General features: G+C 53.6%; 1 protein-coding gene across 1 annotated transcript; it reads left to right on the forward strand.

Moving 5' to 3' along the window:
- Nucleotides 1-10,347: 10,347 nt before the first annotated feature.
- On the forward strand, nucleotides 10,348-16,325 carry IRF2BPL (interferon regulatory factor 2 binding protein like). Its single transcript, XM_033850808.2, has one exon. It carries the CDS (start codon nucleotides 13,179-13,181, stop codon nucleotides 15,510-15,512), a length of 2,334 nt encoding a protein of 777 aa, XP_033706699.1. The 5' UTR covers nucleotides 10,348-13,178; the 3' UTR covers nucleotides 15,513-16,325.
- Nucleotides 16,326-24,656: the final 8,331 nt, after the last annotated feature.

Raw genomic sequence — 24,656 nt, forward strand, 5'->3', positions numbered from 1 at the left:
TATGCAGCCGGCTCTTTGGATAGATTCTTTATCTTTGGACCCTGATGATAGGGGTTCATCATGATCTTCTTTGTTCCTTCCAGCTTAAAACTGTTATCAGAAGCCCTAGATGAAAAATCCAGCCTCTGATTCACGCACATAGTCAGGAAACAGCCCTTGCGCTCAGTGCAGAAACACGCCGGTCAACCTGAGAAAGAAATCACCACCACAAAATATGCTTTTGGCTTGCCAGAGCTCAGCAGCTGTGAGAGCCAAAAACTCAGCTGCCTGGATTTTCTGGGGAAGGTGGGGGCCGAGTAGAGGGTGGTATGGGGGTGACGATGGGGCAGAGAGAGGGACTTTCTCAATCACCTGATTATTGCCTCCAACTCCTGTTTAATTCCAAGCCAAAAACCACCTGGAAACATCTCAAGAGCCAACTGCTCCTAAAAATCACGTTCAGCACTAACCCAGCCAGCTCTGCGCCTGCTGGCAAGGTGAAGCAGATGGTTTTTATTGATTAATATATTTATTTGGAAGGGGCTCCTCGAAGTAAGGAAATTCCAGCGAAACAGAATGCCCTGGCCAGAACTGCCATGACAATCGTAAGCAGACGCCCAGAGAGAGGCGGTTAAAAGACGCTGCAGCTTAGCCCCAGGAAGCCGGGGCGTTTTCCGTCTTTCTCCTGGCCGGCCGGCCTCCGTGTCAGCCGTGCACGTATGAAGAAATACCTCATTTGGTTCAACCTTCTGTGGTATTCAAGGGTCTGAGTGAGCTATGTGGAGCCCACTTTGTCAAAAGGGCTTCACAAACCAAACAGGCCTCCGACTTGGATCTTATCCTGAAGCCTTCATTATACAGACAGACCCAACAGAAATTCCTGCTGCCTAACGCCCAGCACATAAAGTCCTCTTTAATAAACATATACCATTTTTCAGTGGAACAGCCTCAAGGTGTCAAAAGTACATAAAGGTCTGAAAGCTGAAACCCTAGATAAACACTGTGCTGAAATATATTTAGCAGAAAATATTGAAAGCCACAGGAAAAATATGTTCTCTTCCTGGGATGTTAACGAAGGTTTAGGTTCAGGAAACCTTCAGGAAATAGCGAGTTGGGTTGAGAGGGAATACTGCTCAATGTAAATAAATCGCTAAACCTCCTTGGCCTCCACAGGCCTTGGCTGGAATGGAGTATTTCATTTTTTCCCCCCATTAAACAGGCCACCCGGAGAGTTGGCATTATAGACCTGAACATGTACCAAATCTGAGTGTGCTGTTTTGTTTCTGTACATTGAATCAGACTGTATTTCAAATAGCAGCTTGTGCAAAATGGGCGGGGGGTGGGGGCGGGGGCGGGGGGAGGGGGAGCGGCCAGCCATCCAGACAGGCACACCCTAACACTCAGCGTAAATGAAAGACCTGTTTCACCTCCAATCACCCGATGTCTTGTCTCAGACAGGAACGTATCCTCTGTTGTTGCCCAGGGTGATGTCATGCTCATTCTAAAGCCCATGGTTCTAAGGGACTCGGTTGCTGCAATACCGTGCCTTCAGAAAGACCTAGATTTCCTGAGGTCTCAGGGTAGGGAGAGAACAAGGGAAGGACAGGCAGCCACTCTCCCCAAGATGGATGCTGTATGATGTAAGTTGCTGGCTAAAATATCTGGCATTCTTGCTGTTTTAAGTTGCCAGCTAAATATTATTAAAAAGATAAAATACATGCAAACTGTGCAGAATGTAGGGCTGCCGTGTTTACATCCGGGTTGTGATGACTCAAAGACTTAGACTTGGGCTTACTGAAAAGCTCTATTAAAAACACAGCTTTGTGAGAGCCCCCAGGGAGCGGGAAGCAGGGCTTGGGGAGGGGATTGCTTGGGTGGCTGGTGGGGAGTTTGGTGACCCGCCCAAGGACGGTGCCGAGGCCGGTGGTCCCGGTTGGCATTGAAGGCCAGGGAAGTGCCTAGGGGTTAATCTCCGCTTCGGCTTCGGCACCGGAGCGGGGAGGGTTAATCTTTTTCCAGAACATTTATTTCACCATCTCACTGACTAGAGGGAGGAGGGGCGGGAGGCAGAGCGAGAGCCTGCCGAGCTGAGAGGCTGCGGATCACAAGGCCATTCTGATAGCCTCCTGTCCCCATGGCAACCGCAACGGCATTTATCAGTTCCTTCTGCGCACAGGCACAGCAAATCTGCATTGCACATGGCAGGCTTCCAGCATTTCAAATGAAAGAACACTTTGAACGGCTGCCAAGTTTGGAAGGAGCATAACTGTCAGGGCTGCTTAAAGCTGGCGGTTTATACTGGGGAGGCTTTCGTTTCCCAGAATCCTCCGGGTCTGGAGAGCTGCCAAGTACTTAGCGGAAGCTAAAAAGTAACTCGCTCCCCTCCCTCCCCTCCCCCCGCTCACGCTCCCCCTCCACGCCATTCACCGCAGTGCTCTCAAAATTTTCCACATGTCCTGTGTCACCAGTGCAGACTGTACAATGAAAACCAGAACGCCGGCTACCCATGACAGGGCTTTTATTAATAATTGGGGGAGGGAGGGCCGGCTGGGATCAGACACTGACAGCCGGGGCACCGGGTCTCCGCTGTACCTGCCAGAACCACTGGGTGTGAACCTATGTGGGGTGTGTGCGTGTGTGCCTTTCAGCCTTAAAAATACATTAATAAAAATAAAAGCAGCTTCAGAACTGTAGACACCCTGAGTTCCGGGGCCCGGGCGGCGGGGGGTGGGGGGTTCGGTTGGGTGCTTTGGAGCTTCCTTTTGGGTGGGGAATTGAGGTCATGCAGGCAGTGTTGTTCAGATCCAGCCTTTCCAAGAGCCCTGGGGAAAAGGGTTGTTATTGAGAACCGAGTCTGTTTCTGGAGCTTTCCTTGAATCTCTCGGGTGTCGTGGTGAGAGCTCTGAGGCCACCGATGGGGAGAGAGCTTGGAGATGGTTTTCAATGGAAAGTTTACCAGATAACTTCTGTCAAGCACAGCCCAGAGCACAAGGGCTTCTACCAGCAGAAACTGGAAATTGGCATAGCGTTCACTGTGCTAAATATTTTTTTTTTAAATCATAATCTACACTAAGATCAAGGGCCCGGGCTTTATTTTCCAGCACAAATAGAATGAAAATTGTCTGCTGCTTAGGCGGTTGGAAAGAGTTCAGGAAAACTATGTCTGGCATTAATTCCAAAGTGGAGGTTTTGGTTCAAACGAGGCCCATTAATTTCAGTAAACTGTTTTCACTAGTCCAGACCTTGCTGTGCAAGGACTATTTATTACCTTTTGCTAACCTGATGTCTGCAGAGTTGTAAAGCAAAGGAAAAAAAAATCCAGGGTGGAGATATCTATATCTTGGATCAAATGGGTTTTGCACCTTCCCTTTGGGGGCCATGTTTTATGGGGCATTTTCTACCCCTGTTTTTTTGGGGGGGGGTTTTTGAGGGGGGTGGGCTGCGTTGGATCTTCGTTGCTGCTCACGGGCTTTCTGTACTTGCGGCGAGTGAAGGCTACTCTTCGTTGCAGTGCACAGGCCTCTCATTGTGGTGGCCTCTCCCGTTACGGAGCACGGGCTCTAGGCATGCGGGCTCAGCAGTTGTGGCGCAAAGGCTCAGTTGCTCCGCGGCATGTGGGATCCTCCCAGACCAGGGCTCGAACCCGTGTCCCCTGCATTGGCAGGCAGACTCCCAACCACTGTGCCACCAGGGAAGCCCCCCTGGTTTTTCTTTATCAAGACTGTTTTTTTAAATCCATCTTGCAATGAATTTGAGAAAAAATCCTGGTGGAGAAGAACCTGGCAAGAGCAAATATCTATCTCTTGCCTCCTTCAGAAGGATACCTCCCAGCCGCAGGGATGTTTTGTGTGCCCGTCCCTGGCTTGCAGGCTGCAGGTCCAGTGCAAAGTACTGATGTGATTCACCCTGACGATCTGGTCTAAAACACACCAAGACAGTCAATTTTGGCATTTGTTCTCCCCTAGGAATTTTACTAGCTGCCTTAGAAAAGCACATAAATTGCTTCCCCCTCCCCTTTTTTCCATGCCTCCTCTCTTCATCCCCCCCACAGTCCATCTAGATGTCATTTCAAAGGGAAGGATGAAAAGGGGGGATCTGTCAGGTGGTCAGGTTTGTGAATGTGTCTTTCCAGCCCCCAACACACACACACACACACACACACACACACACACACACACACACACACACACACACACACACACACACACACACACACACACACACACACCCCTGAAAATATTAATCAGAATTAAAAGCCAGTCAGTACTATTAAAGCATCAAACATGAAGGAGGGGAAATATGGGGGGTAGAGGCAGTGGGAATGGAATATATGGAATATAATGGAATATAATTCAGTCCTCTGCGCTGACATTCTAAAATAAAGGAGGGGAAAGGTAGCACCAATTTGGTCAGTTTGTCAAATGTCAAAATTATTGGTCTTTCCTTTTAACTACCCTCCCCACTCGCCCCCCCCCCCCGCCCCGCCCCACACAGTTAAGTTCTTGACTTTCCCAAGTGTGATTAATGTCTGGCAGAGGCCAGAAACAGGAGTAGGGTTCTTGGCTGCCCGTTCTGATAAACAATCTGTTCTTGGGAAGAGTAGGTGAAGGTGGCGTTAAGGGGTGGGCGGGCGGTAATCTCCGGGCCTTGTTGGTGGGGCTGCGGGAGGAGGAGGAGGAGAGGAGGGGGCTCTCCAGGCCCGCCCTCCCGGAAAATGCAATTGCCCTTCCTTTGGAGCGCGTGGTTTTGGGGTGGGTCAGGTTTCCTGGCCTTAAAAATGTGAGTAGAGTGGATCCATTCTTGCTGCCGGTTCACAGCGTCCAGGAAACGTCAGAGGGCTCGGGCAGGGGCTGGAGAGGGGAGGGGAGCCGGCGTGCCCCAAGGCTTCAGACCCATTTCGGATGCTCCGGCGTGGCACACCTGGGGCTCCTGTGCTGAGAGCGGCTCACCGGAGAAACCGAGGCCGCCGCGGGGAAGGTTGGGTGGGGCGGTGGTGGTCGAAGTACCGTAAAGCTGCACAGGGAAAGCCAGAAGATGTTCAAAACAAAAGGAGGGACTATTTCGCGGCGTCAGAGGTCGCTGGTATGGAAACTCCGTAGGCAAGAACACTAGCTGTGGATTTTGCCGTGGGTTTATTGTGTGGGCAACCAGGCAGAAAGCGGCGATATGAAAAAGTGGGGAGGGGGAGAGTCTACGGTTGAAGGGAAATCAGTGCCGAGAACGCTGCGCGCGGCTGGGAAATATCACCGAGGAGAGTGCAGTGGCACCGAATAAAAGATGAATAATCGGCTACCTTTTGGAAAAGGAGTGTAAAAATATTAATAAAGGCGAGAAACCCGCTTCTTCTCAGCCTGAAAAGCAAACCCTTTTCTCACCTGCCTCTCCTACCCGTCCCCCACACACACCTCTCTTGTCTTCCTTGCATCCAAGCAGCCTCGCCAGGCTCGCTTTCCTTTGGATTTAATTACATGAAAATGCTGAACAAAAAAACCTGTAATTACACCCTTAGTCCCTGCCACTCAGGCCCAGCACACTTCCTGCCTAGTTCTGTTTTTTTAAAGAAGAGGTCATTGCCTCTTTTCATTCCAAATTGACCAAAACAGAACAGTAAAAGCCCCGAATAAATCCAACTGCTGCGGGACGGGGATGGGAAGTCCTCGTCCGTCCAGGAGAGAGGAGCAGACAGCCTACCTTGCTATTGTCTCCCTCTGGCTCTTAGGTCCAGAGGCAGTCACTATTTGTTTGATTGTCCTCAGCCCAGAAAAACAGAGATGCTGGGCTGGCCGGGAGGAAACCCACTAAAGGCACGAGGAAGAGTGTGGATCAGCCCTGCATTTTTCCAGCTATTTTACCTAGAAAGGCTTCACGCTGGAAAGGAGACTCCTGACAATCACTTGCCTTTCTACACCCCTAGGTATTAACATACAGATTTTCACTGCAAGCCCCTGAAGTAAGGAAAACAGGTTTTAATATCAACACTTGACAGGTGAGGAAACTGAGGCTCAGAGAGAATAAGCAGATCGCTCTAAGTCAGTCATGTGGCTGGTGGGAGTGTTGTACGAACACTGTTTCTGATGGCTTTGGGGCTATTGCTTCAGGAAACGAGGACACCTAGGAGGAAATGGAAGCTTCTAGATTCTGGGCTGGAGCCAATCTGGCTTGGTTCATCATTAGATCCCTATGACTGAGAGAGAAAGTGCTCTCTAATTAAATAGTTGAATAACCTAATGAATGGCAAACAGAAGGGCACAAGATTAGGAGCTGGGAAATGGAAACCCACCAGGCCATCTGGCACCCAAGTTTCAGCTTTGAAACAAAATGTGATGAGAATAGCTTCACACTCATAGGGACACATCAGGCGTGGATCCTCTGGGGCTGGCCAGAGAGGGAAGTTCAGGTTATCTAGATGGTGGTCCTCTAGATGGCTCAGGGTTGAGGTCTATCTTATTCCCTTGATTTCTGGCTCCAGTGATACCTAGGCCAGGCTTGCCTGTCAGGGTATATGCCTCTCCTGGGCTAGAAGTGCTTTGAGAGGTAGTCTGCCATAGTCAAGTGGCCCCCAGCCCAAGTGCAGGACGGTACTTATTGTGTGAGTGCATAGTCAGTAGGACCTGAATTCGTTGAGAACCAGAGTTTGTTACTTGTGTGATGTGATCTGTGGTTTTGGAAAGAGGCTACTTCCACCATAAAGTGCACCTTCTCCACTTCCTTCCTTCCCTTTCATCATGCAGCCTGGGGTCCTCCAAAACGTAGCTATCCTCAGTAAGGGTAACTCAGTGAGTTCCTAGATGCTTTGCTATGTTCTAGAGCTTCAGATTTTCCTCCATCACCTCCGCCTAAGGCCAGGGTATAGAAAACCCAGGAAGGTCTCAGGGGATGCCAGGGAATCATAGCTACACAATTTTGCTCAAAGCTGAATGGTGACTGATTTTAACTCCCCCCAAACTGGTGCTAATTTATGCATAATCTCACATCTACTAGGACAGTAGTGGCATTCTTCACTTGCCACTCCTGTGGGAGTTTTACTTTCTTGTAGTTCCTTACAGACAGCTAGGACACCCCCCACCTCCACTCCCACCCCCCAAAAGGCTAGCACCGTGGAACAGAAGAAGGAACGCTGAGTTTAGAGCCAGAGAACTTGGTTTCCAACAATTCCGGACTAGCTCTGGACCTGCTTTCCTCACCTATACAGGAGGGTGATGAAAGTAACACCTACCTCACAGGGCTGGTGTGCAGATTGGTGAGATAATGTCTGGGAATGCCCTTCGGAGCTCTAGACAAATGTTGGTCATTATATTGTTCCTAATCTTTTCCATTTTATTGAGTACATTATAATATTTATCTCCCACACAGACCAATGAGGCAGTGCAATTATTCCCATTTTACAGATTAAGAAACAGAAGTCCAAGTGATTTGCTCAAGGTCACACAGCTATTTAGGGTCGGCCAAGTCCAAGCTGAACAACATAATGTAAATACGTACTCAATGCTAAGCGCCCTCTTTTCCTCCCTGTCTCCTGGGTTTCGAGTTGAACCGCCCAGCTAAGAAAGGCAAGTCAAAATACTTGGCGATTCTGGCCCATCCGCCCCAACCAGGGACAGCAGTGATGGCTACCCGCCTGTACCTGACTTGACCGAGGGACAGTGAAGCAGCAGGGAGGGCTTCCCGCTCCGAGGCCCCGCCTTCTGGCGGCCCCAGCAGGAAAGCGCCGGCGGCGACGGGTCTCCGAAGCCGGGCGGTGGAAATCCCCAGCTCTGGTGCGGGGCCGGTAGGAACCCGCTGGTACTCTGGCTCTCTGCTGAGGCCCAGACGCACGCGGGGTGGGGCGGGAGGGTCTGAGGGTGTGAGCACCTGTGGCCTTGACGGCCACCCGCCAGCCTCTCCGCCTACTCTCGCCCTCCAAGTCCTTCCCGACTACCCCACTTCTTGGGGTGTGGGTGTTTGTTTCAACCCAAACGGGTCGGTGAATAGCACCCCTGTCTGGCGCTTCCCCTTTTTTCCCGCTAGGCCTGGTCCCTGGGAGACTCATTCCAGGGTTCCTTTACTTTTGAACTTGAAAAAACACACCGGCTTTTGCTGAGGACAGCGCTGGGCTCCCCCGTGCCCTGGCACGCTGGCTAGGAGAGGAAGCGGCGAAAGCAGGAACCAGACGCGACTCCCCCCGCCTTTCTTCTCTTCCCTGCTCCCCGCCCCTTCAGGAAGAAAGCAGTCGGAGATCTGATCGCTCGCAGCGGCCGCTGTGCCAGCACCAACCGCTACGTCCTCCTTTCCCTTCCACCCAATTTTGCACGGAGCGCCCGGCTGCCCGCGCGCCCCAGGCTGGGCAGGTCCTGGCGGGCGGCGCAGCCTCCCCTCCCCGGGGGTTCTTAGCGAATCACGTTGTTCCTGGGATTTCACGGTCTAGTGGCTCTTGCGTAACCGTATGCCCTGGCCTAAATTAATCCTTTTTTTTTTTTAATACCAGAATTAATCCTTTAGGAAAAGGCAAATACTTCCGCCACGGAAGCGGCCTGGGAGTAAATGTGTAAATCACAGTGCTGACTTGATTCCTCCACGCCCACAGCGCCCGGGGGGTTCCTGGCGTGGGGATGGGGGCCCTGGCAGAGGCCAGAGGAGGGCCCAGCCCACACGTTTGTTTTCATCTACTTCGAGGCGTCTCTAGCGGGCCGAAGAACCGGGTCCTGCTTACTGCGGGCTTGAGCGTTACCAAAAAAGGCCTTTCTCCTGCCTGAGAGCTTGGCCCACACGTTGCAGTGGGGTGACGCGAGGTTCAAGCCTGGCCTCCTCGAAGGCCGAGCCAGCTGGCTGCAGGATGCCAGGGCAGTTCCCCCCCCCTCATCTCTGCCACAAACCGGCGGGGGCGGGGAGGGAGGAGGACAGGAGGGAGACTGCAGGGAGCTTCGAGGTGCGTGAGCCCGCTGCAACCTTCTCACCCCTAACGCTGGGCTGTGGCCTCCGGAAAGGCCAAGTGGAGAGCTGACCTTTTGCTCCAGTTTAAAGCTGGGTCCTCCGAGAATGCCAGCTCAGATGGCAAGCTGAGTGGGGGGTGGAGAGAGCAACTGTTGGAAGGAACTTCGGGAAGATTGCAGGCATTCCCCCTGCGCCAGATTGATCCCTGACTCTGCCAGTCCCCAGACCCCACCGCCAGCGTTCAGTCCCATCTGTGGGTCTCTCCACCTGGTGTCTTAGGTTGAAGCCCCCCTCCCCCCCCACCTTGCTCAGTTACTTCCCTTTGTGGACGCAGTATTGTCACATGGAATTCACCAAGGGAAATTTATCTCCTAAATATTGGTGTTCTTGCCTCTCATAATCCCTGACACGTCCCCAAACGGAGCCATCTCAGACAAGCAGTTAAGAAGAAATTTATCACCACAAGTGATGGTGATTCTTTGAGGGGGAAGGATATCCAGAGAGCTATGCCTTTTAAATTAAAGCATTATGAGACTGTAATGGAAGTTTGTTTAAATGCATGTTTATTTCTAACTGTGTGTCTGAAGACACCCAGCATGTATGTGTGTGTGTGTGTATATATATATATATATATCTCCTTTAGTAACAGCAAAGACAAGAGACAGACAAGGAGATGGAGACATATGTGTGTGCATACCAAATATAACACTATGACACAGAATCCGACTTGCTTTCTCTAGCAGCCTGGCTAGAGGGTTGGGGCTAAGTTGCTTTCTTCAGTATTTCTGGTTTAATAAAGGGACAGACTGAATAAATATTAATATAAAGGAACATTAACCAGCCAAGCCAGAGCTGAGCAGCCTCAAGCCCCAGGCTGGTGGGAATGTCACTCCATTTCCTAGCCCTATGTTTTGACTCACTCCAGGGTAGCTGTGGTGTGGGGAGGGTTGACGTCTGGGAGGGTGAGGCAATGCTCCCAGCAGCTCTTTACAGAGGAATCACTGCCGGGAGCCAGCCGGCCAGATAAAGTTTATTATTGTTGGGGAGTGCACAGTGAGCTCACTGTTTTGCAAAAACTGAAATCTGGCTGCTTTGAGATGAAAGAGGGGCTCCCTAGGGCTCTTCCTTCCCCCTTTCTCCCTATCCTTAAAAACTCACCTTCTTTTGCACCTAGGGCCCCAGAATGAGTGGGAAATAGGGGTGCTGGGGAGGGCTGGATGCGGAAAACAGGTTCTGAAGGTCAAGTGTCAAAATAAAAATAAATACTTCTTGGGACTTACCTCCCTGGTGGTGCAGTGGAGAAGACTCCACACTCCTAATGCAGGGGGCCTGGGTTCGATCCCCGGTCTGGGACCTAGATCCCACATGCATGCTGCAACTGGGAGTTTGCATGCCACAACTATGTAGCCCGCATGCTGCAAATATAGAACCGGTGCAACTAAATAAATAAAACAAACACTTCTTGTTGCTTCAACTGAACTTTATTACAGTTAGTAGTAATAGTAGTGATGAGTAGGGATCCTTACATTCTATGCAACTTGCAAAGTACTTCCACACGTTAACCAGCAATAGTATCAACATTAATATCAACACTCATAATAACCAACCCTTACCGATGGCTTCCTGTGAACCTGACACTGTGTTCTACACACTGTACGGCGCATTTATGCTACAGTCTGTGGCAGTGGCAGATCCACAACTTCTGTATATGGAAAAATCTAATGGCACAATCTGTTTGGAAGGGGAGCATCGGGGTTGGTTATGAAGATGTAATTGTATAGCACTTTACGTGAGATTGTATGTATTGTAACAAATGGGGGGGCGCTGATGGAAAATTTGAGCACCCCAAACCACCTCTGAGAACTTAAGCTTGTCAAGGCACCATTCAAAGCAGACTTACTAGATTCAGATCCCAGTTCTGTCTCTAATGGCTGTGTGACCCTGGGCAAGTTATTTAACCTCCTTGTTTTCTGAGCTTGTAAATCAGAGTTAATAATAGAATCTACCTTGCAGATAATACTGAGTTTAATGATGATGCAAGTAAACCACCTAGCAGTGCCTGGCCCACAGCAAGTCTCAGTGAGTTGCCTCCGGTTACAACGAGAAACAAAATGGAATCTCAAACAGTCCTAATAAGTTGGGAGCTCTGATCCCATTTTACAGGTGGAAAACAGAGGTCATGTTAGGGTAAGTAACTAGCTCGAGGTCACAAAGCCAGTAAGTGACAGAGAGGAAATTCCAACCTAGTGTGCCAGGCTTCAGAACCTGAAATTCCATTATACTGCCACCCCTCTCCAGCCTCGCCCAGGATTAGCTCAATCTTCATGGAAAAAAAAAAAAAAAAAGTAGGCCCAATATTTGGAAGAATCAGTTGAAATGCCCCAACTAGCCCTTTGACCAACATATCTGTTCTGCAATAAACACTAATGACGAGAGGTGATCTTGTAACGGAAAAGAAAGCAGGGCCTTGCTCAGCCATCTGGGGCACTATGGGATGAAATCACAGCACACAAGAAAGAACTTTGAAAACTGTGGCTGTGCTTTACAAAGATATATCAACATTATTAAATGCTGCCCCCACTTTCTTTTATCAATCCCGAAGAAACCACTCACCTGTTTGGTCTCTCCAGCACCTCCCCCTCCCTGCCCCCAAATGCAGCTGTGCGCAGCCAGTAGACTGTTTTCCTTAAAGGCCTCCGGGTGCTCATAGCTTCTTTAGACATTCAGCCAAAATTTTTAGAGTACGGCTTGGGGGAGGGGTATCTCACCCTGAATTCATTTAGCTCCGTCGCTGAAGCTCAGGTTCCGAGACCAGGGCACAAAAACAAAGCGAAAAGGCAGTTTCTGAAAGACTGGAAAACAGCTAATTTTGCAGGTGCTTCGGCATCAGTGGTAGCAATGAATGTGACGTTCATACCGGGGGGGGGGGGGGAGGTTTGATTGCAGATGTAATGGGTAATACCCTTAAGAAATTCACAGCGAAAATCTTGAAACAGGACATTTAAATTCACTGCTCGGAGTGGGGTGGGGAGCGGGATCGGAAACGACGCTTGTGGTTTTCAAACGCGTTTTAACTTGGGAAAGCCGGGCGGAGAAAGGAAAGGTCATAGTCTGTTTAATTTCCACCCCCAACCCTGGTCTTCCAGCATTAGCTCGCTGGGCCTCAGCTGTTGTACACACACAGCGAAGGGGGAGGGGAGGGCGGAGGCGCGGAGGAGGGGCCGACTGGGAGGAATCTGGGCGCCCTGCCGCGCATGCGCTTTTCCCGAGCAACAAGTGGGCTCCACAGAGGAAGTGTAAAGGGGAGGGGGGAGAACTGGTGCAGAGCATGGCGGTGACGTCAGCGCTCCGCCTGGGCGGCATCCCGCGCGGCCGAGCCCGGGACAGCGCGAGCCGCAGCGCGAGCGGGAGCGCCGAGCCGCGCCTCCGGAACGTAGAGTAACAATCACAACCCCACATTCCGGGCGAGTGCGAGCGGGAAGGGATGCGACCCGGGTCGAGGCGCCGCGCGAGCGCCCTACAGCCAACGTGAGCGCCGCCAGCCGCGGGGGCCCGGGCGCCCGCCAGGCCTGGGGGCGGCGGGAGCCTGCGTGCGTGCGCTCCTCTCCTCTGCTCTCGTGCGTCCTGGAAGCAGTGGCCGCGGCGGCTCCCTCCGGCCGTGCAAACCCAGCTAACGCCAGCGGAACGGCCGACGCTGAGAGGGGAGAAGCTCCTCTCTCGGCTGCCAACCCCTCTCCCGGTCCTCCGGGGAAGCAGCGACTTCAGCAAGATTGGACTCGGGCACCGGGTGGCACTGAACCCTCTACCCTTCGTCCCAGAGAGCCTGGCGGGGAGAGGACGCAGGTCGTAGGGGGTCCCCCCCAGGGGAGAGGAAGAGACAACCCCTTTCGAGCTTCCAGGCACCAGCCACTCCGGGGAGGGGGCCAAGAACCAACGGCGGCCAGCACCCGGCACCCTCGCCCCCTCCCCCCGGGCCCGGAGCTTCCAGCCCGGGTCTGCGACACCAGGAAGAAGGCGCCTGAGCTCCCCTCCCGACGAAACAGCCGCAGTAGGAGGTGGGGGCGAGGAGCGGGCTGAACTCGTCCGCTGCCCGGGCGGTGGAGCCCCCGCAGCGAGGCGCTGCGCGGGCGGTGGAGACTCGCGCTTCCTCTAGCCCCTGGGGCAGAACTTTCTCGCCCCCCCTCCTTCCCCCGCAGCCGTACTCCCTCCCCAGCCGGCCAGCCCTCCGGGAGGAGAAAGCGCCGCGGAGACAGCCGGGGCGGGGGCCTACCTTACCGAGGGCCCGCATCATGTCGGCGGCGCAGGTGTCCTCGTCCCGGAGACAATCTTGCTACCTGTGCGACCTGCCCCGCATGCCCTGGGCCATGATCTGGGACTTCTCGGAACCCGTATGCCGCGGTTGCGTCAACTACGAGGGCGCGGATCGCATCGAGTTTGTGATCGAGACCGCACGTCAGCTGAAGCGGGCGCACGGCTGCTTCCAGGACGGCCGCTCCCCCGGGCCGCCGCCGCCCGTCGGGGTCAAGACGGTGGCCCTGTCGGCTAAGGAGGCGGCGGCGGCGGCGGCGGCTGCGGCGGCCGCCGCACAGCAGCAGCAACAGCAGCAACAACAGCTCAACCACGTCGATGGTTCCACCAAGCCTGCGGTGCTGGCGGCCCCGTCCGGCCTGGAGCGCTATGGTCTGAGCGCAGCCGCTGCTGCCGCCGCCGCCGCCGCCGCCGCGGTGGAACAGCGCAGCCGCTTCGAATATCCTCCACCGCCGGTGAGCCTGGGAAGCAGCAGCCACTCCGCGCGGCTGCCCAACGGTCTGGGGGGCCCCAACGGCTTCCCCAAGCCCACACCGGAGGAGGGACCCCCGGAGCTGAACCGCCAGAGCCCCAACTCGTCTTCAGCGGCGGCGTCGGTGGCGTCTCGGCGCGGGACGCATGGTGGACTAGTGACAGGGCTGCCCAACCCGGGGGGTGGCGGAGGCCCCCAGCTTACCGTGCCCCCTAACCTGCTGCCGCAGACGCTGCTTAACGGCCCGGCCAGCGCCCCCGTGCTGCCCCCACCGCCGCCTCATGGTCTGGGCAGCCGTGGGCCCCCGACGCCCGCGCCCCCCGGGGCCCCCGGGGGCCCAGCTTGTCTCGGGGGCGGCCCAGGCGTATCGGCCGCGTCGTCCTCCGCGTCATCTTCGACCTCGTCGTCGGTGGCCGAGGTGGGCGGGGGTGCTGGTGGCAAAAGGCCCGGCTCCGTGTCGAGCACTGACCAGGAGCGCGAGCTGAAGGAGAAGCAGCGTAACGCCGAGGCCCTGGCTGAGCTGAGTGAGAGCCTACGCAACCGCGCGGAGGAGTGGGCCAACAAGCCCAAGATGGTCCGCGACACGCTGCTCACGCTGGCCGGCTGCACGCCTTACGAGGTGCGTTTTAAGAAGGACCACTCGCTGCTGGGCCGTGTCTTCGCCTTCGACGCCGTCTCCAAGCCTGGTATGGACTACGAGTTGAAGCTGTTTATTGAGTACCCCACGGGCTCGGGCAACGTGTATTCCAGCGCATCTGGTGTGGCCAAGCAGATGTACCAGGACTGTATGAAGGACTTCGGTCGGGGTCTCTCCTCCGGCTTCAAGTATCTGGAGTATGAGAAGAAACACGGCTCCGGGGACTGGCGCCTACTTGGAGACCTGCTGCCCGAGGCCGTGCGCTTCTTCAAGGAGGGCGTGCCCGGCGCCGACATGCTGCCCCAGCCCTACCTGGACGCCAGCTGCCCCATGCTGCCCACGGCTCTGGTGAGTCTAAGCCGCGCCCCTAGCGCGCCCCCGGGGACCGGGGCCCTGCCGCCCGCCGCCCCCTCGGGCCGGGGCGCAGCTGCCAGCCTGCGCAAGAGGAAGGCGTCCCCCGAGCCCCCGGACTCCGCCGAGGGCGCGCTGAAGCTGGGCGAGGAGCAGCAGAGGCAGCAGTGGATGGCGAACCAGAGCGAGGCACTAAAGCTCACCATGTCGGCCGGGGGCTTTGCGGCGCCGGGGCATGCGGCAGGGGGTCCGCCTCCGCCGCCCCCACCCCTGGGACCCCATTCCAACCGGACCACCCCGCCCGAGTCAGCCCCTCAGAACGGCCCGTCGCCCATGGCCGCCCTCATGTCGGTGGCAGACACACTGGGCACGGCGCACTCGCCTAAGGATGGCAGTTCTGTGCACTCCACCACTGCGTCCGCACGGCGCAACAGCAGTAGCCCAGTGTCGCCGGCCTCCGTACCCGGGCAGCGCCGCTTGGCATCACGGAACGGGGACCTGAATTTACAGGTGGCGCCCCCGCCGCCTAGCACCCACCCGGGCATGGACCAAGTGCACCCCCAAAACATTCCGGATTCCCCTATGGCCAACAGCGGGCCCCTCTGCTGTACCATTTGCCACGAACGTTTGGAGGACACGCATTTCGTTCAGTGCCCCTCTGTTCCCAGCCACAAATTCTGCTTCCCTTGCTCTAGAGAGAGTATCAAGGCCCAGGGGGCGACCGGCGAGGTGTACTGCCCCAGCGGAGAGAAATGCCCCCTGGTTGGGTCGAATGTACCTTGGGCCTTCATGCAGGGCGAAATCGCGACGATCTTAGCTGGGGATGTTAAAGTGAAAAAGGAGAGAGACCCTTGAACCACAAGACAGCCACTTCCTTAGCCCCAGACCAGCTCCTCTCCCGTCCAGAGGGCCCCTCCCCCACCCACATCGACCCTCTCTTCCCTCACTCCCAAGATGTAGAATTGTGAATATAACAAACTGCAAAAAGTTAGTCTTATGTATAGACATTATTTTCGTCGTATGTTTCTATATTTTGAAACAAAGGTATGTAACTTCTTCATTTGAAGGATAAGCTGGTTTGTGTTAAGCAGTATAATATTGGTTCGGTCATTTGCATCATATTCGTTAGCATTTATTGGTGGCAGAGTGTTTGCCTAGGTACAGAATTAATAGCCTTTAGCAACGACTGCTGCTGGTGTGTATTTTTGTAATTGTTATGCACTCACTGAAAGGAAGAAAAACACAAAAGAAAATGACTTTTTTTTTGCCAAGGCCAGTGTTGCTGCCTAAAAAAAAAAATGATGCTATAAGATGGTGAGAGCTTCATTTCTGAACAGCCCCAAGTGTTGAAGTCTTCACTTTATTTTGTTTTGTTTTTGTTTCCTTTGCAAAATGGTAAGGGGGGTGTTGGGGGGGTGGGTGTTTTTTGTTGCAAGTTTGTGAGGGAAAATGTTTTGGTTTGTTTCTACTGACCTGAATGTGTTGGATCTTCACGTGTTGTTTTGTTTTTGCTTTATTGATGCACGGATGCTTTTGAACAGTAGAGCGAAATGCTAGACATGGAGAATCTGCTCTGTTTGTCCTTTATACATTTCTGTAGTTAACAGAACACTGTAATGTGCCTTGGAGCTTAGTAACTTGTAATAAATTCAATTGATATTAATTCTGCCCCGAGTCAGCAAGTGTGTTTTTCTAGGGCTAAGACCACACAGATCCAACATGGGGGACACCCTCCCTACTTCCACCACAGAACACAAATGCTGGTGCCTTTGAAAGCCCTCAGAGGTGGCATCTGTAGAAGGCCCTGTGCTGGCTGACTGCCCCTCCCCTTCAGTACCAGACTATTTACACTCACCTCTCTGGGGCAGGACAGTTGCTGACTAAGCGATTTCTGTTTACTCTTCAGCATCTCTCTTTTCCCCTGACGCGCACCCCAGCTGCAAATAGCATCGTCAGAAATGCTTTTTTGGTGCCTTTCCCTGTGGCCCTGAGTATATGCTGATACCCAGTGCAGCTGTGACTTAATGCAAGTGGGGTGGGGGAAACAGAACAAAACCGGGGTGCTTTGCCTGCTAGATGTGGCAAAAATCACTGTTATTGCACATTTAAAGCAAACATGTCACAGAGCTGGGAGCCAGCAGTGGAGGCAGGAGGGGTGTGGGAAGAACCCACATGGGTTGGGTTGGGAAACAAATCCATGTTCTCAGGACTGAGTTCCCAGCAGCTTCCAGTTCATGCATCAGAGGAGAAGTTTCACCTCATTCATGACGTTTCTTTCTTTCCCTTCCTTTTTGATAATCATTTCAAAAGGCAGGACACTTAGCTGGTTGTGGAGAGTGGGGAAGAGAGAGTCCCAAACCGTGGGGGAACAATCGCTTATGACACCAAATAGAACCCGTCCCCACTGGTGAAGAAATGCGATTATTCATCTAGTTGACTTTTTGGTGGCATTTGTGAGGTACAGAGGGATGGGGATGGGACTGGAATGTCCTTTAGGGCTCTGGAGCCCTCCCAGAGCTCTGAGGGAAGGCAAACAAACCTGGTTTGAACCTTGTACTTTCCTGGGAGGCAAATGGAAGGGGAGTAGGAAATGGGGAGGGAGGAAGCAAAACACAACCCCAGATCCTATCAGAAATCCATTCCTGGCCACACCCCATTCCTGGTGGAGGCAAACTGGGCCAGGACTGTCCGCACAAGGCCAGAGGAATAGCGAATAAGGGAGCAGGTGAGTTTGGGGAAAAACAAGTCACTGGTTAGCCCAGAACACCGAGGTGGAAGTTGGGTTGGTGTTCAGACTTGCTGTTAACAACATGCTTTCAGTTTCTGTTCCTGCTTTGCCGCCACCATCACTGAAGTAGTGGAAACCATGACTCTGTGTTTGTGTGCGTGTGCGTGTGTGTGTGTGTGTGTGTGTGTGTGTTTGGAGGTGTGAATAAATGGCAGTTGGCGTATCTGCTGCAGCCTCTTAATCCTGGTACCCGGGAGGTACCTGTCTCACCTCATCAAGAATCTCCCCACATATAAATAGATGTGCGTGTCAGCTTCCTGCAAATGTGTCCTTGCATTTTCATCTGCTGCCAAGTGTTGTATTGGTGCTTATGAGTCATGGAACCTATTTTCATCCTCAGGGGTAATTAACTTGGGGGTGACAATGCACAGCAGACTGTAGGAAGAGTTAATCCTAAAACCTATTCTCGCCTGGCCACCAATCACACATTTCACTTCAAGGTCCGGGTTGGCTTTTCTCATCAGCTCATTAATAAAAACCAAGCATGTTTCGCCTGGAAGATCCTCTGAGGTGCTCCCAACCCCCACGCCCACCGCACACACCCATAAAATGGGTGAAGCTCAGCAGGCTGAGAATACAGGGATAGAGCGTCACGGGTGTAACTTAACCACCAGTGAATGAAGGCATGGCGGGTGCAGCCACAGCATTGAGCTGCACACGCCGACTTGGACGTGTGCATGACCGGTCCAGGTGCGAACCCGCTGAGTACCGTCCGGTGGAGCCAAGTGGGAGTTGGCCCCGTCACCTGCCTCTGCGTGCGCATCCGCTCCTGCTGGCCTTCCGCTGCCTCTTCATCGCTCTTGGATTACTTTCAGGAACTTTTAGGATTATGGGATCCTCGATTTAGTGCACATAGGTAGGAAAGGGGCCTGTCATGAAGAGCTGAGAACTGTAGTTTGCTCCCTCTTGTTGCTGGGTGCAGGAGAGGCAGAGCTGTAATGATGAAGCATCCAGCACAGGCGGCCAGTTAGGTTTCACTAAGGAAACCTGCCTTGATGAGACCTGGGGGAAAGGAAGGAGGGAGGGGGTAAGAGGGAGAGCACGGGCTGAGTGGAAGTGAATTATAATGGTGCAGTTAATTAAAGTTTACCAGTACCAGGAGCCGTTGTTAAATGGCGGCTCCCCCTTCTTTGTTTTTGGAACTGTGTGACCTTTCTCTTTGCGCTGATCCATTCCGCTGCTAGTTTGGTTGCCTTAACCAGTCTTGCTTTGATCCCTCAGCTAGATTTCCCCTACCCTGACACTTCCCACATTGCACACCCAGGAAGCAATTTCCTCTCCAGGACAGGAAGATTCTTGTGGGTTTCAGAGATTCAGATGGAGATCTCTGATGAGCTAGTCTTCCTTCATCTGCAGTTCACCCTGGATCTCCCCACCTCTATTTCCTCCTTCTCATTCTCTTCCCACTCCGAGCCAAAGTGGCCAACATTGAAAAATCCATATTGCTTTTATTTATAGGCATCGTTTGTGCAGCTAACCTAAGCCTGATGCTTCTCTGAGTGGGCACAGGGGTGGGGCAAAGAGGACAATTCAACAGTCAACATTTTTTGACCTTGATCTCTGAAGGTTGCAAAATGGGAGATCCACCAGTGAGGACAGCTCACCATGTCAAGTCTAGCATTCACATCTGAACTCGCTCTGCTCACATGGGCGTGAACACGTTTTTAAATGTGCTTTGATGGTTCATTCTCACATTCATCCAGCCCAGGCTATTGATGTAACGAGGACTGAAATTCACTTTTGTTTTCTCATACTTTGTCAAATCCAGGAAATTGGGACAGGGAATGACCCTTAAGGGCATCTGGTGAAATGCTTTTTAAATCTTTCTGGGGTCCTCTGACCTTAGAAAAATTTGGTGAAAATGATGGATACTTCCTCAGAAAGTACAGGTGCCCCCCACACACATGGACTTGCATACATTTTCTTTCCTTTTTAATTTTATGTACTTATATTGAAGAGGTAATATATTCCTTTGGTTCAAAATTCAAAAGATGCAAGGGGAATACAGTACAACCGTAAGGTTTCCTTTCTACAAGTGGCCCCTCAGCCACCTACCTCCCTTCAGGGATGCAACCAGCGTTACCCAATTTTTAAAGGGGTTCATGCATATCTAAAATCCATCCATGGAACTTGAGGTTAGAACCTAGGTCTAGTTCATCCACCTAGTAAAAATGAGGGCCCCATGGCACAGAGAGGTGAAGGAACTTGCCTAAAGTCACACAGGGGCAGAGCCCAGGCTAGATTCCTGTTAAGAACAACTCTAATGCACATTTAAAAAAATTAAGGACATTGAACTTACCTAGAGTTTTATATGAGAGCAGGTGCTGACGAAGTGGGCAAAAGGAGAGTGAGTACCTGGTGGGGTGGGGCTCAGTGTTTTTAGTAGCTCTTGGAGGACAGTGAACAAGCACTTGTCCCTTGGTCTCTTTTGCAGCCACACCTTTGGGGGAAGGGGATGTGGAGAGCAGTGTCTAGGTTTCTGACTGTAAATATCAGGTGGTCCTTAATTAGTGGAGTCCTTTCTTAACCTTTGAGCTGTGGGCCCTCACACCCCTCCCCCTTTGATGATTGGAAACTTCTGAAGGTTTAAAGACTGTCAGATAAGTAACCATTTGGACACAGAGGTCAGAGTTAGGGAGACCAGGACTCCTGCCACCTTCCCTTGAACTTGGGGCTTCTCTCTTCTCTCCCTGTCACCCACCTCTGCCTGGCCATCTAGGAGACAAGTGGCATGCCCGGTGCTGTGTGAGGTGCCGGGTGGATGCACACTTCAGGCCAGCCTACGAGGAAGGTGTGATGACCCTCGTTCTACAGATGTGCCAACTGTGCTCAGAGAGGTTAAATGCCCAAAGCCATCGTTGGTATTCCATTCAAGCCCAGGGCAGCCTAGAGCCAGGACTCCTATATTGCTCCACGCAGGGGGCCTCTAATTTCTGACCCACAGGGCCCAGGAAACCCAGGCTCAGAGCTTGAGCCTGTCCCTCAGCCCTCCCCATCTCCCAGAGTCTCCATGTGAGGCTGGCCAGTGCCAGTGAGTGAGGCTGTCCCCGGGGGGTGGGGGGGGGGGCGCTGTTGGGAAGCCCCTGGGAGAGGGCATTTTCTAGGCTTGGTGTGCTCGGAACACACCATGGCGCTGTCCAAGCCATATTTCCAATCAGGGATTCTGGAGCAAGACTGTTCTGGAGTCTCCCTCAAGCTGCCTCCTACCCCTAAACTTAAGAATGAGCCACAAAAGCTTACCTCCTGTGGGTACCACATTGTGGACCCATGATTGGTGGGTCCGCACTTCAGGCTAGACTCGAGAGCAGTGTCGCAACCTCCCAACTGGTCTCTCGTGGGCTCCAGTCTCCACGCATTCCAGGCCAGGGCTCTGTAGCAGGCAATTCTTTTACACATCTGAACATGTCATCTCCTTGCTTAGAAACCTCCCTTGGCTCTCTGTTGCCTACAGGATAAAGTCCAAATTCCTCAGCATGGCAAGCAAAGCCTTCCACTATTTCTCCATCCCAGGGGTAGAGTATCTTAATTTTTAAAAAGGTATTACATATACATGGCAAAAAAGAAAATCAAACAGCATGAAAAGATACTCGGTGAAAAGTCAGTCAGTCTCCTTCCTTCCAGGTCTTCAGTTCCCCTCCGCTGAGGGAAGCACTGCTGGTAGTTATTTTGTGTATATTTTCAGCAGCATTAGATGCACAAAGAAGCTTAGATTTATAATATATATCTCCTGGGCGTAGATCTTAGAATAAGCCAGACAGGAAGGAAGGTCCAGGGCAAGGAACTAGACTTGGTCAGAGCCCCAGTCTGGGTCTGGGGTGTCCTCTACCTCCACAGCCAGGGATTAGCTATTACTTTTCTTTGGCTCCTGGACAAGGTGTGTGTGTGTGTGCCCTTGGCCCACGCCGGTGCACTTATACCTACCTACATCGCTGTGGTGCTAGCGTTGGGCTTCCTAAGCCAGCCCCATTGTGGCTGGGGGGTGTTCTCTGGAAGGGATGGGGATGGGGCAGTGGCCATGGACACCAGGTATTCCCTGCAGTGTCCAGCGCTTTCCCCTACTGCCACATTCTTCTCCCTTTCCCATCCCCCACAGCAGCTTGGTGAAGCTGGCAGAACTGCTTCCTCAGGTCTCTTAGGTGACAGACTGGGAAACTGTGGCTAAAAGAAAAGAGCGAGGGAGAAATGTTATTGAACGTAACCTCTGGACCCTCTGGGCTAGGCATGGTCATATACTGTTGTTCCTTTATTATGGCAAGGTTTGGAGGCTGCTCGTTGCCATTATTCTCCTTTGACAGGAAAATACCCATAGTAGGTACTGTCATTACTCCCATTTTACAGACAAGGCAACCAAGTCACAGAGCAGTGAGTAACTTCCCCCCCCCCCCCCAGCTTGGCCTCACTCCCTCTCTCACAGGGGAAGATCGTTCACACGCTCCCCAGGCCCACGCCCCAACACTTCACTCTCCACCAGTGCAAACCCTTCCAGGGAGGCCTGGGTTTTGTTGCAAGGAGGAGCCAGCATGTGAAATCCAGAGCCATGGGCAGTGGTTCAGAAACCACAGCTCGAGGAGGTCCAGCTGCCTCTGAGAACAGGTTTGGGTTGCTGAGGGTGCCGGGGGCAACGCTGGCGGCCAGCACCCGGGGACAGGCAGCTCTGGAATGCTGGGCCATGTGAACACTGAGGAATTAACTCTGAGCCCCTGGGTCTCCGCCCAGACGGTCACGTGACCACCTCCTACAAATCCCCACCCCCACCCCCGTTTGCCTGGAGCTGTAGGCAACTGATTCTTGACTCGGGAAGTTGCCCACAGGCCCACTCCAGTGGGGCAGGGGGACCCAGGGACTTGGAGAGGGAGGCTTCTGGAATTAGGATCATTTTAGGGGAGGGGGAGAGAACGGCGGCTGAGCTTCCCAGGGAGCAGGGGGGCCAGAGGAGGAGCTGCTGTGAGGTCCTCCATCTCACCTGGGCTTAAAATACTGACCAATCCATCTGCCCTGAGGTGCCTTCTCAGGCTCCAGGCTGCTTCCTGCCCCAGAAGGGCCTTCATGTCTCCTCGGTGACTGAGTACCACAACTGGGGCAGGGGGAGGTAGGATGCCTTAACCCGCTCCTACCGTCCTCAACCCACCCTTCCCCAATAGGGGCAGAAGGGGTCAGCAGGTGGCGGGGGCAGGGGCCAGGGTGGGGAGGGCCTCCGAGAGCCTGTGCCTCCTTTTCTTAATCCCGCATGGGCCAGGTCAAGCCCTTTTCCCTGGGAACCAGCTGAGTCAGAGCCTGCGGCCTCCTTATCCCTTCATCTCCTGTCGCACCTGCCAGTGGTTTCGTCCCAGGGATCTCTCTCCTCCCCACGGAGGCGAAGTGACTGCAGCAGGGTTCCTGTTCCCTCCGGATGGCAGAGGTTGCCAGAGGGGCCTGGAGCCCAGGCCATGGGAGGGCACACAGCCAGGCTGCCGCTTCCGCTCTACCGTCTTGCTCCCCTCGCCTTCGTCCTCCTCTCGCCCCCTGCTTCTCCTTCTACACTTATCAAAGGTCCATGCTTCACTGAAGACTTGGGTTCACCCCACAACCATTGATCCGTTGACATCTGGGTTCCACTCCTGGCTCTGCTGTTAGCTTTGGGCAAGTTGCTTGATGTCTCAGGGCCTCAGTGCCCTCCCTGTCGATGGGAACACCCCTCACCAGGTTGTTGGAAGAATTAAAACAGATAGTTCGTGTCAGTGTCAGCACAACCCAGTCTGGTCGGCTCCCAGTGCACGTTGGTTACTTGTTCCTACCCTTGTTCGTGCTTGGCTCAGGCCCCGCCCATCACTGACACCCGCCCCCCAACACACACACATACACACGCTCAGTGCTGGGAGGGGGAGGGGATGGCTAGGTGCTGTGACCACGGGGCCCCAGGAGCACAGATCTGGATCACTGGGGAAGACCCCTTCCAGAAAGTGGGGCCTGTGAGGGAAGGAGAGAGAGGGGAGAAAGGGGCTAGGGGGCAGGAGAGTAAGTTTCTGCCAGAGAAGGACGAAGACTTAGCTTGGTTGGTCTGGAATGTGGGGAGAGGTGAGGCAGGGCCAGCAAGCAGGACCTCGTGAGCGAAGCTGAGGGTCTTGGCATTAATCACGCAGGGCCACTGAAGGATGTGTGAGCAGAGGGACACCGTCCGATGTGCCTTTTGGAAATGTCTTTCTGGCCGCAGCGCGAGGACTAGATGATCCGGCAGGAGAAGCAAGCATGGGAAACCAGCTAGGAGGCGGCTGCAGTGATCCAGGCAAGAGGTGATGAAGCCAGTTCAGGAGGGCCTGTGATGGCTGGCGGGGAGTGGGTGGGGGCATCCGAGAGCTGTAAGGAGGAGAGCTGGCAGGTGCCTGAGGGTGAGGCAGAGGAAGGAAGGAGGCAGGCTCATCCTCAGCTCAGGTGCCCAGGGAATGCAGCACGGGGCGCAGGGGTAGGGGAAGAGGTCTGGTCAGTTTGGGGCGCTGGTCTGAGGTGCCACGGGCCAGCTCAGGGTGGACCTGCAGGCCTGGGCTGTGCAGACAGGTCTGGGCAGGAACTGAGAGGTGCTGTCTGCCTTGTGGGTGGTAGTCAGAGGTGTGAGTTTAGGTGAGGTCCCTGAGGGAAAGTGGGCAGAAAATGAGAAGAGGATGGAATGCTGGGAGCACTCACCTTCCAGGGCTGGAGAGGAGGAGCCCGGGAGGAGAAGGGCAGCAGCAGAGAAGGGAGGACAATCACAGCAAGTGGCATCCTGTCTGCCAAAGCAGATGCCGCCAGATGGGGTCGTCAGTAGCGTCAGGCGCTGGGCTGAGACGGAGGAAGATAAGGCCCAAAAGGTGTCCGTTGAATTTAGCAGCAGGGAGGTGCCTGGAGACCCTGGCCAGAGAGGTGTGTAGAGAGTGGAGGGGACAGAGGCTAGGATGCAGTGTACTAAGCGGACAGCAAAAGGCCCAGCTTGTCCCAGGGTCTTGGCTCCGAAGGGAAGGAGTGAACCTGGCAGCGAGGGGGCGGGGGGGCGGGAGTCTCTCTGATCCAAGTTGAGGGAGACATAAGCATGTTTATAGGGAAAGAACTAGAAGGAGAGGTTGAATATACCAGGAGGGGGATCGGTATGAATGAATGACAGGCTCCAGGAGGGGAGGAGACAGCAGGAGAGGCAGCATAGGGCACTGGAAAGTCGGATTAATGATAGCTGTCATTTAAGTGCCTGCTGTGTGCGGGGCACC

The sequence above is a fragment of the Tursiops truncatus genome, chromosome 2, assembly GCF_011762595.2.
Source record: "Tursiops truncatus isolate mTurTru1 chromosome 2, mTurTru1.mat.Y, whole genome shotgun sequence".
Lineage (NCBI taxonomy): Eukaryota > Metazoa > Chordata > Mammalia > Artiodactyla > Delphinidae > Tursiops > Tursiops truncatus.